This window comes from Pseudophryne corroboree, chromosome 1 (genome assembly GCF_028390025.1).
Source record: "Pseudophryne corroboree isolate aPseCor3 chromosome 1, aPseCor3.hap2, whole genome shotgun sequence".
Classification (NCBI taxonomy): domain Eukaryota; kingdom Metazoa; phylum Chordata; class Amphibia; order Anura; family Myobatrachidae; genus Pseudophryne; species Pseudophryne corroboree.
The window spans coordinates 845,042,574-845,059,408 of NC_086444.1; the positions used below are offsets into that span (position 1 = coordinate 845,042,574).

General features: G+C 47.8%; 1 protein-coding gene across 11 annotated transcripts in view; it reads right to left on the reverse strand.

Moving 5' to 3' along the window:
- Positions 1-6,975, reverse strand: part of CENPC (centromere protein C) — a 755,709-nt gene extending 748,734 nt beyond the window's left edge. For 8 of the 11 annotated variants that reach the window (XM_063919916.1, XM_063919914.1, XM_063919915.1 and 5 more), the window contains exon 1: positions 6,866-6,975. In XM_063919916.1, the coding sequence (XP_063775986.1) occupies positions 6,866-6,960 (95 nt within the window). In that variant the 5' untranslated portion in view covers positions 6,961-6,975. The other 3 variants (XM_063919917.1, XM_063919920.1, XM_063919919.1) reach the window with 3 other exon arrangements.
- Between the last annotated feature and the right edge of the window lie 9,860 nt (positions 6,976-16,835).

A 16,835-nucleotide genomic window follows, 5' to 3' on the forward strand; every position in this document is an offset into this window, starting at 1 on the left:
TTCCGATCAGGTGGTGTGCACTGGCTCCTCCCCCTATGACCCTCCTCCAAGCCAGTTAGGTACTGTGCCCGGACGAGCGTACACAATAAGGGAGGAATTTTGAATCCCGGGTAAGACTCATACCAGCCACACCAATCACACCGTACAACTTGTGATCTAAACCCAGTTAACAGTATGATAACAGCGGAGCCTCTGAAAAGATGGCTCACAACAATAATAACCCGATTTTTGTAACTATGTACAAGTATTGCAGATAATCCGCACTTGGGATGGGCGCCCAGCATCCACTACGGACTCCGAGAAATAGAATTATCGGTAAGTAAATTCTTATTTTCTCTATCGTCCTAGTGGATGCTGGGGTTCCTGAAAGGACCATGGGGATTATACCAAAGCTCCCAAACGGGCGGGAGAGTGCGGATGACTCTGCAGCACCGAATGAGAGAACTCCAGGTCCTCCTTAGCCAGGGTATCAAATTTGTAGAATTTAGCAAACGTGTTTGCCCCTGACCAAGTAGCTGCTCGGCAAAGTTGTAAAGCCGAGACCCCTCGGGCAGCCGCCCAAGATGAGCCCACCTTCCTTGTGGAATGGGCATTTACATATTTTGGCTGTGGCAGGCCTGCCACAGAATGTGCAAGCTGAATTGTATTACACATCCAACTAGCAATAGTCTGCTTAGAAGCAAGAGCACCCAGTTTGTTGGGTGCATACAGGATAACAGCAAGTCAGTTTTCCTGACTCCAGCCGTCCTGGAACATATTTTCAGGGCCCTGACAACATCTAGCAACTTGGAGTCCTCCAAGTCCCTAGTAGGTGCAAGGCACCACAATAAGCTGGTTCAGGTGAAACACTGACACCACCTTAGGGAGAGAACTGGGGACGAGTCCGCAGCTCTGCCCTGTCCGAATGGACAAACAGATATGGGCTTTTTTGAGAAAAAACCACCAATTTGACACTCGCCTGGTCCAGGCCAGGGCCAAGAGCATGGTCACTTTTCATGTGAGATGCTTCAAATCCACAGATATGACTGGTTTTAAACCAATGTGATTTGAGGAATCCCAGAACTACGTTGAGATCCCACAGTGCCATTGGAGGCACAAAAGGGGGTTGTATATGCAATACTCCCTTGACAAACTTCTGGACTTCAGGAACTGAAGCCAATACTTTCTGGAAGAAAATCGACAGGGCCGAAATTTGAACCTTAATGGACCCCAATTTGAGGCCCATAGACACTCCTGTTTGCAGGAAATGCAGGAAACGACCGAGTTGAAATTTCTTTGTGGGGCCTTCCTGGCCTCACACCACGCAACATATTTTCGCCACATGTGGTGATAATGTTGTGCGGTCACCTCCTTCCTGGCTTTGACCAGGGTAGGAATGACCTCTTCCGGAATGCCTTTTTCCCTTAGGATCCGGCTTTCCACCGCCATGCCGACAAACGCAGCCGCGGTAAGTCTTGGAACAGACATGGTACTTGCTGAAGCAAGTCCCTTCTTAGCGGCAGAGGCCATAAGACCTCTGTAAGCATCTCTTGAAGTTCCGGGTACCAAGTCCTTCTTGGCCAATCCGGAGCCATGAGTATAGTTCTTACTCCTCTACGTCTTATAATTCTCAGCACCTTAGGTATGAGAAGCAGAGGAGGGAACACATACACCGACTGGTACACCCACGGTGTTACCAGAACGTCCACAGCTATTGCCTGAGGGTCTCTTGACCTGGCGCAATACCTGTCCCGTTTTTTTGTTCAGACGGGACGCCATCATATCCACCTTTGGTATTTCCCAACGGTTTACAATCATGTGGAAAAAACTTCCCGATGAAGTTTCCACTCTCCCGGGTGGAGGTCGTGCCTGCTGAGGAAGTCTGCTTCCCAGTTTCCATTCCCGGGATGAAACACTGCTGACAGTGCTATCACATGATTTTCCGCCCAGCGAAAAGTCCTTGCAGTTTTTGCCATTGCCCTCCTGCTTCTTGTGTCGCCCTGTCTGTTTACGTGGGCGACTGCCGTGATGTTTTTCCCACTGGATCAATACCGGCTGACCTTGAAGCAGAGGTCTTGCTAAGCTTAGAGCATTATAAATTTACCCTTAGCTCCAGTATATTTATGTGGAGAAAAGTCTCCAGACTTGATCACACTCCCTGGAAATTTTTTCCTTGTGTGACTGCTCCCCAGCCTCTCGGGCTGGGCTCCGTGGTCACCAGCATCCAATCCTGAATTCCGAATCTGCGGCCCTCTAGAAGATGAGCACTCTATAACCACCACAGGAGAGACACCCTTGTCCTTGGATATAGGGTTATCCGCTGATGCATCTGAAGATGCGATCCGGACCATTTGTCCAGCAGATCCCACTGAAAAGTTCTTGCGTGAAATCTGCCGAATGGAATTGCTTCGTAGGAAGCCACCATTTTTACCAGGACCCTTGTGCAATGATGCACTGTTTTTAGGAGGTTCCTGACTAGCTCGGATAACTCCCTGGCTTTCTCTTCCGGGAGAAACACCTTTTTCTGGACTGTGTCCAGAATCATCCCTAGGCACAGCAGACGTGTCGTCGGGATCAGCTGCGATTTTGGAATATTTAGAATCCACCCGTGCTGTTGTAGCAGTATCCGAGATAGTGCTACTCCGACCTCCAACTGTTCCCTGGACTATGCCCTTATCAGGAGATCGTCCAAGTAAGGGATAATTAAGACGCCTTTTCTTCGAAGAAGAATCATCATTTCGGCCATTACCTTGGTAAAGACCCGGGGTGCCATGGACAATCCAAACGGCAGCGTCTGAAACTGATAGTGACAGTTCTGCACCACAAACCTGAGGTACCCTTAGTGAGAAGGGCAAATTTGGGACATAGAGGTAAGCATCCCTGATGTCCCGGGACACTATATAGTCCCCTTCTTCCTGGTTCGTTATCACTGCTCTGAGTGACTCCATCTTGATTTGAACCTTTGTAAGTGTTCAAAAAAATTTTTAGAATAAGTCTCACCTAGCCTTCTGGCTTCAGTACCACAATATAGTGTGGAATAATACCCCTTTTCTTGTAGTAGGAGGGGTAATTTACTTATCACCTGCTGGGAATACAGCTTGTGAATTTTTTCCCATACTGCCTCCTTGTCGGAGGGAGACCTTGGTAAAGCAGACTTCAGGAGCCTGCGAAGGGGAAACGTCTCGACATTCCAATCTGTACCCCTGGGATACTACTTGTAGGATCCAGGGGTCCTGTACGGTCTCAGCGCCATGCTGAGAACTTGTCAGAAGCGGTGGAACGCTTCTGTTCCTGGGAATGGGCTGCCTGCTGCAGTCTTCTTCCCTTTCCTCTATCCCTGGGCAGATATGATCTTATAGGGACGAAAGGACTGAGGCTGAAAAGACGGTGTCTTTTTCTGCAGAGATGTGACTTAGGGTAAAAACGGCGGATTTTCCAGCAGTTGCCGTGGCCACCAGGTCCGATGGACCGACCCCAAATAACTCCTCTTCCTTTATACGGCAATACACCTTTGTGCCGTTTGGAATCTGCATCACCTGACCACTGTCGTGTCCATAACATCTTCTGGCAGATATGGACATCGCATTTACTCTTGATGCCAGAGTGCAAATATCCCTCTGTGCATCTCGCATATATAAAAATGCATCCTTTAAATGCTCTATAGTCAATAAAATACTGTCCCTGTCAAGGGTATCAATATTTTTAGTCAGGGAATCCGACCAAGCCACCCCAGCTCTGCACATCCAGGCTGAGGCGATCGCTGGTCGCAGTATAACACCAGTATGTGTGTATATACTTTTTATGATATTTTCCAGCCTCCTGTCAGCTGGTTCTTGAGGACGGCCCTATCTATAGACGGTACCGCCACTTGTTTTGATAAGCGTGTGAGCGCCTTATCCACCCTAAGGGGTGTTTCCCAACGCGCCCTAACTTCTGGCGGGAAAGGGTATACCGCCCATAATTTTCTATCGGGGGGAACCCACGCATCATCACACACTTTATTTAATTTATCTGATTCAGGAAAAACTACGGTAGTTTTTTCACATCCCACGTAATACCCTCTTTTGTGGTACTTGTAGTATCAGAAATATGAAACACCTCCTTCATTGCCTTTAACGTGTGGCCCTAATAAGGAATACGTTTGTTTATTCACCGTCGACACTGGATTCAGTGTCCCTGTCTGTGTCTGTGTCGACCGACTAAAGTAAACGGGCGTTTTAAAACCCCTGACGGTGTTTTTGAGACGTCTGGACCGGTACTAATTGTTTGTCGGCCGTCTCATGTCGTCAACCGACCTTCCAGCGTGTTGACATTATCACGTAATTCCCTAAATAAGCCATCCATTCCGGTGTCGACTCCCTAGAGAGTGACATCACCATTACAGGCAATTGCTCCGCCTCCTCACCAACATCGTCCTCATACATGTCGACACACACGTACCGACACACAGCACACACACAGGGAATGCTCTGATAGAGGACAGGACCCACTAGCCCTTTGGAGAGACAGAGGGAGAGTTTACCAGCACACACCAAAAACGCTATAATTATATAGGGACAACCTTATATAAGTGTTTTCCCTTATAGCATCTATATATTTCTAACGCCAAATTAGTGCCCCCCCTCTCTGTTTTAACCCTGTTTCTGTAGTGCAGTGCAGGGGAGAGCCTGGGAGCCTTCCCTCCAGCCTTTCTGTGAGGGAAAATGGCGCTGTGTGCTGAGGAGATAGGCCCCGCCCCTTTTTCGGCGGCCTCGTCTCCCGCTCTTAACGGATTCTGGCAGGGGTTAAATATCTCCATATAGCCTCCGAAGGCTATATGTGAGGTATTTTTAGCCAAAATAGGTATTCATTTGCCTCCCAGGGCGCCCCCCTCCCAGCGCCCTGCACCCTCAGTGACTGCCGTGTGAAGTGTGCTGAGAGGAAAATGGCGCACAGCTGCAGTGCTGTGCGCTACCTTTAGAAGACTGAGGAGTCTTCTGCCGCCGATTCTGGACCTCTTCTTGCTTCAGCATCTGCAAGGGGGCCGGCGGCAAGGCTCCGGTGACCATCCAGGCTGTACCTGTGATCGTCCCTCTGGAGCTGATGTCCAGTAGCCAAGAAGCCAATCCATCCTGCACGCAGGTGAGTTCACTTCTTCTCCCCTAAGTCCCTCGTTGCAGTGATCCTGTTGCCAGCAGGACTCACTGTAAAATAAAAAACCTAAGCTAAACTTTTCTAAGCAGCTCTTTAGGAGAGCCACCTAGATTGCACCCTTCTCGGCCGGGCACAAAAATCTAACTGGCTTGGAGGAGGGTCATAGGGGGAGGAGCCAGTGCACACCACCTGATCGGAAAGCTTTACTTTTGTGCCCTGTTTCCTGCGGAGCCGCTATTCCCCATGGTCCTTTCAGGAACCCCAGCATCCACTAGGACGATAGAGAAATATGCTTGAGAAACACATCAACATCACACCTCTGCATTAAGCACTACAGGGGGGAATTCAATTGTGCGATGTGCCTTCTGACATCGCTGCAATGCCAGGATGCACACATACTGACTGGCCTGTTACAGTAGTGTGAACATCTCTGTGGGATGTTAGGAAACACTAGTGATGCTAGCAGACACAATATGGGTCATTCTGATGCCGGGAAATTAAAGCAGAGACAAGGGCAGTGGTTCTCAAACTCGGTCCTCAGGACCCCACACAGTGCATGTTTTGCAGGTAACCCAGCAAGTGCACAGGTGTATTCATTATTCACTGACACATTTTAAAAGGTTCACAGGTGGAGCAAATTATTTCACTTGCGATTCTGTGAGGAGACCTGCAAAACATGCACCGTGTGGGGTCCTGAGGACCGAGTTTGAGAACCTGTGGACAAGGGCATTGCTGGGCCCATGAAGACTTTACATGTAGCCACTTGATCACATTTCTAACACTAGATCTAATATTGCAGTTTACTTTTAACTTGGTGAGCACCACCAAAAACTAAATTAGACATTTTAGATGAAGTGCTCCTTAAAGCAGAATACAATGCTGCGTGACATTACAGTAGTATAAAAGTTACATACGCAACAGCTTCCACCGCTTCACAAAAGGCAGGTTCGTGGGCTACTAATGTGCTACATACAGTGCTCAATACCTCTTCTCGTTTACTACACACTTTATGTCAAGCTGGAAGCTCATGCGTCACCCTGCATTACTGTCATGCTGTCCCTGCTGCGCAATCTGCCCTTCCATAACAGTGCTGCGCAGTATGCACCGGCTTCATAGCCCGCGATCAGCAGAGCGGCCAGACCCACGTTACGAGGGCTGCGTGCATAGAAGTGGCGGCTCTCCAGCCGTACTCAGACTAAAAAGTTCCAGCATCGCATGACCGCAAGTGCATGCTGGAACTTGTAGTCCCGCTATAGGTGAGCTTCATGTTTTGTAAACCTGGCCAGCAGATGTGACTACTCACACACGTCTCTTACCAGTAAGAAGCCCCCTCCCCAAGACACCCCACTCGCGTCTTACCAACTCGTCTTCAGCCTCCATTGTGGATCGGGTGGGCACTGGTACAAGCTGGACTCCGGTGTTGCTGCCCTCTCCTCCACCGCCCCCTGCTCCTGCCAGCCAGGGAGACGGAACTAGTGCGAGCTGCTGCGTATGTGCTAGGCCTCTTCCTCCGACTGACTCCCGGGGGGAGGCCGGGAAGCGCCGTGCAGGTTGAGGCTGCACAGTGGAACTTATTTTGTAATTGTATCTGTTCGTGTACCGGAGCCCGAGGCGGCGTGTACCGGAGCCCGAATCCCGTGCATGAATTCGGTGCGCCGCAGCTGGCGTGTAAGGCTCCTTCCTGCCGTGAGGGTAACGGTCAGGACACTAGTCTAGTACCGGCTTTCCCGCGCACTAACATCATGTTATTTACCAGTGGTATAGTAGTGTTCCTGCCCGCCCAGACCGGCACAGCCACTGTGCTAAGTCTTGCACTCGGCTGCTGGCTGGGTAGAACATAGACATCATGCTGCTGCTGCACAATGTGCACACTTGCATGCAGACATGTAAATTGCAAACTTTTATGTTATCGAGACCAGCCTGACCTTTTAAAATGATAAAGGGGGCATTTATCAAAAATTGTGTGCAATGTTAGCGTCCAAGATCGCCTTGCAAGATGGAGCCTTTACTTGCGATGTGCTCTTAGTGCTGCCACATGCATGGTCTTGCTGACTGCACATGTACGATGGCCATTGCCAGGGAGGGTTCCATGGGAACCCACCACCAGCTAAGTCTGCGATGTGTAGCCTATGGGGGCTAATCTCCGGCTTGGTAAATCTTGCAGGATGGTGCTTGCTATATGCCTAATAAACACATTGGTGTTTACTTACGGGTGTGCCATGCCTTCATTTATACAATGGCGTGGTATTGGTTCCCAATTTGTTATTTAACAAACTTCTCTCTTTTGGGAAGGGTTCCATTAGATCTTGGAACATGGCTATAGTGGTTTGTATTAATTCAACCACAAGAAAGGTCAGTCGTATTTCTCATGCATCCCTTTCTTCAGATTCTGCTTTGTGCACAAGTAGCACTTCCCCAAACTATTAAACACTTAAATTGCTAATATGTTCAAAATGTGCCCATAATTGTCATTTCTTTATCAACCCCTTATGTAAACAATAGCTATATAACCCAATTCAGTATAGTTTTATTAGCAACTAGTTAAAAGCCTGTCAAAATGACAGACACCAGGACCAGAGCTGTGTATATGTAATGGGCAAGCTATAATGATGCTGCAGTATATACCTCAGTACTAGCATGTGTAAGCTCAGCAGTCCAAGCACAGCTACTGGTCAGTTTGGGGGGTTGAGGACACCAGCAGCTGGCCAGAGGGTCTTGCTTGGACTGTCCATTGTGTGGGAGGTGTCAAAGTCAGAAAAATATCATGATGCAAACTACCATTTCTCTATCGTCCTAAGTGGATGCTGGGGTTCCTGAAAGGACCATGGGGGAATAGCGGCTCCGCAGGAGACAGGGCACAAAAGTAAAGCTTTTACAGGTCAGGTGGTGTGTACTGGCCCCTCCCCCTATGACCCTCCTCCAGACTCCAGTTAGATTTTTGTGCCCGGCCGAGAAGGGTGCAATTCTAGGTGGCTCTCATAAAGAGCTGCTTAGAGAGTTTAGCTTAGGTTTTTTATTTTACAGTGATTCCTGCTGGCAACAGGATCACTGCAACGAGGGACAGAGGGGAGAAGAAGTGAACTCACCTGCGTGCAGGATGGATTGGCTTCTTGGCTACTGGACATGAAGCTCCAGAGGGACGATCACAGGTACAGCCTGGATGGTCACCGGAGCCACGCCGCCGGCCCCCTCACAGATGCTGAAGCAAGAAGAGGTCCAGAATCGGCGGCTGAAGACTCCTGCAGTCTTCTTAAGGTAGCGCACAGCACTGCAGCTGTGCGCCATTTTCCTCTCAGCACACTTCACACGGCAGTCACTGAGGGTGCAGGGCGCTGGGGGGGGGGCGCCCTGGGAGGCAAATGAAAACCTTTAAAAAGGCTAAAAATACCTCACATATAGCCCCAGAGGCTATATGGAGATATTTACCCCTGCCTAAATGTACTAAATAGCGGGAGACGAGCCCGCCGAAAAAGGGGCGGGGCCTATCTCCTCAGCACACGGCGCCATTTTCTGTCACAGCTCCGCTGGTCAGGAAGGCTCCCAGGTCTCTCCCCTGCACTGCACTACAGAAACAGGGTATAACAGAGAGGGGGGGCAAAATAAATGGCAATATATTAATATAAAAGCAGCTATAAGGGAGCACTTAATCATAAGGCTATCCCTGTCATATATAGCGCTTTTTGGTGTGTGCTGGCAGACTCTCCCTCTGTCTCCCCAAAGGGCTAGTGGGTCCTGTCTTCGTATAGAGCATTCCCTGTGTGTCTGCTGTGTGTCGGTACGTGTGTGTCGACATGTATGAGGACGTTATTGGTGTGGAGGCGGAGCAATTGCCAAATATGAGGATGTCACCTCCTAGGGGGTCGACACCAGAATGGATGCCTTTATTTGTGGAATTACGGGATAGCGTCAACTCGCTTAAGCAGTCGTTTGCCGACATGAGGCGGCCGGACACTCAATTAGTGCCTGTCCAGGCGCCTCAAACACCGTCAGGGGCTGTAAAACGCCCCTTGCCTCAGTCGGTCGACACAGACCCAGACACAGGCACTGATTCCGGTGGTGAAGGTGACGAATCAACCGTATTTTCCAGTAGGGCCACACGTTATATGATTTTGGCAATAAAGGAGATGTTACATTTAGCTGATACTACAGGTACCACTAAACAGGGTATTATGTGGGGTGTGAAAAAACTACCAGTAGTTTTTACCGAATCAGAAGAATTAAATGACGTGTGTGATGAAGCGTGGGGTGCCCCGATAAAAAACTGCTAATTTCAAAGAAGTTATTGGCTTTATACCCTTTCCCGCCAGAGGTTAGGGAGCGCTGGGAAACACCTCCTAGGGTGGACAAAGCGCTAACACGCTTATCAAAACAAGTGGCGTTACCCTCTCCTGAGACGGCCGCACTTAAAGATCCATCAGATAGGAGGATGGAAAATATCCAAAAAGGTATATACACACATGCAGGTGTTATACTACGACCAGCTATTGCGACTGCCTGGATGTGCAGTGCTGGGGTAGTTTGGTCAGAGTCCCTGATCGAAAATATTGATACCCTGGACAGGGACAATATTTTACTGTCGTTAGAACAAATAAAGGATGCATTTCTTTATATGCGTGATGCACAGAGAGTTATCTGCACACTGGCATCACGGGTAAGTGCTATGTCCATTTCGGCCAGAAGAGCTTTATGGACACGACAGTGGACAGGCGATGCGTAGAGGAGTTATTTGGGGTCGGTCTATCGGATTTGGTGGCCACGGCTACGGCCGGGAAATCCACCTTTCTACCTCAAGTCACTCCCCAACAGAAAAAGGCACCGACCTTTCAACCGCAGCCCTTTCGTTCCTTTAAAAATAAGAGAGCAAAGGGCTATTCATATCTGCCACGAGGCAGAGGACGAGGGAAGAGACAGCAACAGGCAGCTCCTTCCCAGGAACAGAAGCCCTCCCCGGCTTCTACAAAAGCCTCAGCATGACGCTGGGGCTTCGCAAGCGGACTCGGGGGCGGTAGGCGGTCGTCTCAAGAATTACAGCGCGCAGTGGGCTCACTCGCAGGTAAATCCCTGGATCCTGCAGATAATATCTCAGGGGTACAGGTTGAAATTAGAGACAGAGCCACCTCGCCGTTTCCTGAAGTCTGCTTTACCAACGTCCCCCTCAGAAAGGGAGACGGTTTTGGAAGCCATTCACAAGCTGTATTCTCAGCAGGTGATAGTCAAGGTACCTCTTCTACAACAAGGGAAGGGGTATTATTCCACTCTTTTTGTGGTACCGAAGCCGGATGGCTCGGTAAGGCCTATTCTAAATCTGAAGTCCTTGAACCTGTACATAAAGAAGTTCAAGTTCAAGATGGAGTCACTCAGAGCAGTGATAGCGAACCTGGAAGAAGGGGACTTTATGGTATCCTTGGACATCAAGGATGCGTATCTCCACGTTCCAATTACCCCTCACACCAGGGGTACCTCAGGTTCGTTGTACAAAACTGTCACTATCAGTTTCAGACGCTGCCGTTTGGTTTGTCCACGGCACCTCGGGTCTTTACAAAGGTAATGGCCGAGATAATATTTCTTCTTCGAAGAAAAGGCGTATTAATTATCCCATACTTGGACGATCTCCTAATAAGGGCAAGGTCCAGAGAACAGCTAGAGATGGGTTTAGCACTATCTCAAGAGGTGCTAAAGAAGCACGGATGGATTCTGAATATTCCAAAATCCCAATTAATGCCGACAACTCGTCTGCTGTTCCTGGGGATGATTCTGGACACAGTTCAGAAAAAGGTTTTTCTTCCCGAAGAAAAAGCCAAGGAGTTATCTGACCTGGTCAGGAACCTCCTAAAACCAGGAAAGGTGTCTGTACATCAATGCACAAGAGTCCTGGGAAAAAATGGTAGCTTCTTACGAAGCAATCCCTTTCGGCAGATTCCATGCAAAGGGATCTGTTGGACAAATGGTCAGGGTCGCATCTTCAGATGCACCTGCGGATAACCCTGTCGCCGAGGACAAGGGTATCCCTTCTGTGGTGGTTGCAGGAGGCTCATCTATTGGAGGGCCGCAGATTCGGCATGCAGGATTGGATCCTGGTGACCACGGATGCCAGCCTGAGAGGCTGGGGAGCAGTCACACAGGGAAGAAATTTCCAGGGAGTGTGGTCGAGCCTGAAAAAGTCTCTTCACATAAGCATTCTGGAACTAAGAGCAATCTACAATGCTCTAAGCCAGGCGGAACCTCTGCTTCAAGGAAGACCGGTGTTGATCCAGTCGGACAACATCACGGCAGTCGCCCATGTAAACAGACAGGGCGGCACAAGAAGCAGGAGGGCAATGGCAGAAGCTGCCAGGATCCTTCGCTGGGCGGAGAATCACGTGATAGCACTGTCAGCAGTATTCATCCCGGGCGTGGACAACTGGGAAGCAGACTTCCTCAGCAGACACGATCTTCACCCGGGAGAGTGGGGACTTCATCCAGAAGTTTTTCACATGCTAATAAACCGTTGGGAAAAACCAATGGTGGACATGATGGCGTCTCGCCTCAACAAAAAACTGGACAGGTATTGCGCCAGGTCAAGAGATCCGCAGGCAATAGCTGTGGACGCGCTGGTAACACCTTGGGTGTATCAGTCGGTGTATGTGTTTCCTCCTCTGCCTCTCATACCAAAGGTATTGAGGATTATACGGCAAAGAGGAGTAAGACTAGTGGCTCCGGATTGGCCAAGAAGGACTTGGTACCCGGAACTTCAAGAGATGGTCACGGACGATCCGTGGCCTCTACTTCTGAGAAGGGACCTGCTTCAGCAGGGTCCTTGTCTTTTTCAAGACTTACCGCGGCTGCGTTTGACGGCATGCCGTTTGAATGCCAGATCCTAAAAGGAAAAGGCATTCCAGAAGAAGTCATTCCTACCTTGATAAAGGCAAGGAAGGAAGTCACCGCGAAGCATTATCGCCGTATTTGGCGAAAATATGTTGCGTGGTGCGAGCAGCGGAGTGCTCCGATGGAGGAATTTCAACTGGGTCGTTTTCCTACATTTCCTGCAATCAGGATTGTCTATGGGTCTCAAATTGGGATCTATTAAGGTTCAAATTTCGGCCCTATCAATATTCTTCCAAAAAGAATTGGCCTCAGTCCCTGAGGTCCAGATTTTTATCAAAGGAGTACTGCATATACAGCCTCCTGTGGTGCCTAAGGTGGCACCGTGGGATCTAAATGTAGTTTTAGATTTCCTCAAATCCAATTGGTTTGAACCACTAAAGAATGTGGATTTGAAATATCTCACATGGAAAGTGACTATGTTACTGGCCCTGGCTTCGGCCGGGAGAGTATCTGAACTGGCGGCTTTGTTTTATAAAAGCCCTTATTTAATTTTCCATTCGACATAGGGCAGAGCTGCGGACGCGTCCACATTTTCTCCCTAAGGTGGTATCAGCGTTTCACCTGAACCAGCCTATTGTAGTGCCTGCGGCTACAGACGACTTGAAGGACTCCAAGTTGTTGGACGTTGTCAGAGCCTTAAAAATATACATTTAAAGGACGGCTGGAGTCAGAAAATCTGACTCGCTGTTTATACTGTATGCACCCAACAAGTTGGGTGCACCTGCTTCTAAGCAGTCGATTGCTCGTTGGATTTGTAACAAAATTCAACTTGTACATTCTGTGGCAGGCCTGCCACAGCCTAAATCTGTTAAGGCCCATTCCGCAAGGAAGGTGGGCTCATCTTGGGCGGCTGCCCGAGGGGTCTCGGCATTACAACTCTGCCGAGCAGCTACGTGGTCAGGGGAGAACACGTTTGTAAATTTTTACAAATTTGATACCCTGGCAAAGGAGGACCTGGAGTTCTCTCATTCGGTGCTGCAGAGTCATCCGCACTCTCCCGCCCGTTTGGGAGCTTTGGTATAATCCCCATGGTCCTTTCAGGAACCCCAGCATCCACTTAGGACGATAGAGAAAATAAGAATTTACTTACCGATAATTCTATTTCTCGGAGTCCGTAGTGGATGCTGGGCGCCCATCCCAAGTGCGGATTATCTGCAATACTTGTACATAGTTATTGTTAACTAATTCGGGTTATTGTTTAGGAAGCCATCTTTCAGAGGCTCCTCTGTTATCATACTGTTAACTGGGTTTAGATCACAAGTTGTACGGTGTGATTGGTGTGGCTGGTATGAGTCTTACCCGGGATTCAAAATCCTCCCTTATTGTGTACGCTCGTCCGGGCACAGTACCTAACTGGAGTCTGGAGGAGGGTCATAGGGGGAGGGGCCAGTACACACCACCTGACCTGTAAAAGCTTTACTTTTGTGCCCTGTCTCCTGCGGAGCCGCTATTCCCCCATGGTCCTTTCAGGAACCCCAGCATCCACTACGGACTCCGAGAAATAGAATTATCGGTAAGTAAATTCTTATTATTTGCACCTCATGCGTGTCCCCGCTGCGCGTGCCCACGCTCTCCCGTGCGTACGCATACCCGCTGGTGCGTGCACCCGCAGGCGCACGGTATGCGCATTTACGGTAGAGTTTGTGTGCGTCTAGCGGGCGACTCGATCGTTACATATTTTAACCATATAATGTATTTTGTAGATTATGGTCCCTTTGATAGAATCTGAAAGTTTAGTTAATGTAGCATGTTCATGAACAAAGAGATCCCTCTTTGATACGAAGGGTCAGACAAGGGTTATACAGTGGAGTTTAGTATCAATCGGAAGAGTATTTAATTAGCAATATTCCGGTGTTGGTTTGAAGCGGATTAATCGCTCGTGCGAATAGTTATGGACATAAGAAGTTTATGGACATTTGCTATTATTTGCACTTTATTATCCATGCGGCGGGAAACCTAGTTTCCCACCCACCTGAGCAGATGGAAATAGTCACAGCCCACCTGTATGAATCAACCTATGACCTTTTGTTATAATGCGAAGACGAATTCCTGTGTCCAATGAACAATGAGATTGTAGGGACCATTGTATTGTATTGTGTGTGGTGTATATATAGACGATCTGATCCAGCCCCACTCTACTCTCTTAAACGGTTCTCATCACTGATAATCGGGAGCTGGATATTCAGAAAGGCGCATGCGATTGTTCCCCTTGTGCGTAAGTTTCTCCGCAATCATATTGTCTTTATTGTTATTGTGAGCCATATCTCTCTCTCTCTCTCTCTCTCTCTCTCTTCTCCTCTTTCTCTCTCTTTTCCTCTTAAAGTGTTATTGTGCTGTTATTGTATTTCATGTGTAGTTATCTGGTTAGTTAGTCTATGTTATATTGGTAGTGTATGACTTGTATTGTATTATTCTTTTGCAAATAGAACGTTCATATAAGGTGTTAGAACCTAAGATCGGTATCTGTGTATTTCTTATATTTCTAAGTATTCTCTGAGCGTCGGAGACGCTCGTACAGCTTTAAGTTAATAAGGTTACACTGTTACATTTACACCCTATCACTACACCAAGGTTTACTGCATAATACATTGTTTTATGGTATAGTTATAAAGGTTTTACACTGTGAGCGTCAGCGCCGCTTGTGATCTCCTCGTGGTCCCGAGCGTCCGCTACGCTAATAGCGAATCATTACGTTAGTCGGCAGCCAATAGCGTGCCTGCCTGTGATCTCTTGGCCGTGAGCGAACGTGACGCTCGAGCGTCTCGACTACGGCTAAGCGATTGTTACGCAACGTGCGTACCCTTACGGTATACCATACGCCAATAGCGTACTGTGTTCTTTGACCTCTTAAAGGGTTTTAAGTAAGATAAATATTTAGCTTTATCAATTGGGGGCTCGTCCGTCCTTCACATATCTGTACTAGGTAATTTCAGCAGACATTATCCATCAGCAAAGGGCGGGAGATCATATTCCTCGTAGTGCTGCCTGGATAAGCGTCTGCTTCGCTTAGTAAAGGGTGCTGAAGGAATCCGGAACCGGAGGTAAGAACAACACGCTAGTGTCTTTTAAAACTGTTTTTTTCTGTTTTGCGTACGCACACACGCACGCATATATCTGCATTTCTTTTTATTCGTGTATTTTCATATCACTCTCCTGTTTGCCATTTTATAATTGATAAACGTGCTAAGAGAGATTTGTCGCTATTAATAGTTAAAGAGTAAAAGTAATACATTAAGGGGTAAATTGTAAAGCATGCACACAGCTCTGCCTAAGGATACAAGGAGAGATCTGTGTGGTGCTCGGTAGATGATCGAGGATCACCTACATTGATAAACGTGTTAATTGTGTTACGGTGGATATCTGCCTTGCGTACACGTGTCTCTAACAAAAGGCTGAGACCCGCGTGCGCAACCCAAAGGCCGACGCACGCAGCGTATATTACGCAACGGAGCGTCTGGGTACGCCCACGTAACTCAAATCATACGATAGTGTTATTTTAACAGGCGAAAAGGTGGCAACGCGATAAATAGCGCAAGTCGATTTTAGTGTCCGAAATTTAAGCTAATAGATCCTTCTCCAATTTACGACTCATCTGGTCTAAAGGGAAGAAATTTCTGCGCAGAAATAGAAAGAAATAGAAACAAAAGTAAAAGTGTACATGTGGTGAGTGAGTGCAATTATATAAGTTTCTACAATTTTTGGGATTGAACCACAGGAAATCATCGAGTTCTCGTGAAGTACATACGTGTAAGTGACATACATGGTGGCTTGGGAGGCATCCCTTGTTAAACATATAAAGAGCATTAGAGTGTAGCAGACCAGGAGGTCATACTGTAGCAGACCAGGAGGTCCGGAACAGACCAGGAGGTCTAGGTACAGCAGACAAAAGTCCGCTATAGAGACAAGTAGCCCAACACCAGGAAGGGTTGGTGCGGAACCCATATAGGCCATAAAGCTCAGGCTGAAGGAATTCGCAGCTGCTGAATGTCGATTCCGTTGGTCGCTCCGTACATAAGATTAGTTGCTTATGTGCTGAACGATTGTACCGCACGTAATTGTGTGCATTAGTTAGTAATCTGACCCAGTACCATTTGCGTACGGAAGGGGTCATAAACGCTATTTGTACATTCTAACGTGATTTGTGTAATTTTTTATTTTTTAAGGGAAGTTCGCTGGTCACTCAGGAATTATCCAACAACCAACAGTTACTGGAAAGGGTTAAGGCTCTTCGGATCACACTCGCATGTTCCAGTAAACAAAGGTTCATAGGGGCCCTGGGTCGAGTACGCCAGCGCTAAAACAGTGTGTGGGCGTATTGGTCGGCGTGGGCGAGTGAGTGGGGTACTCGGTAAACCGCCACCGTCAGCCTATCTTGAACATCTTGGTTTTTAATACCAAGAGAAGAAACAGATGACTCTGTTTGGGAAGCACTCTTACTCAGGAAGATAGATATATTGTACCTCAGTACACTGAAAAGATTTGAATAAATCAAATTAAATTCCGTGTTTTTTAGAGTTAGCGAAGTTCCTTCTGAGAATGAATAATAGCTATGCGAATTTATATGGAATATAAACTTATCCTATTGTTAAATACTGGATAAGTAATTAATAGTAGTGAACTGATGTTTGCTGTATATTAATTATGTGCTGAGGAAGGGTCCTCCCTTCTACCATTAATGACTGGGAAAACTTTATATATGAACCCTCATTCAGTCTGCATGTATCACATGGGAAAAAGTGGTAGACGCAGGGAATTAAATCATTGGTTCATTCCGATTCCAAAAAAGCTTTTCCCCATTCTTTGTGGGTGATCACAATTAAGTGCCCTCGAGGGTTGGTATGTGTCTATATGGACAGATT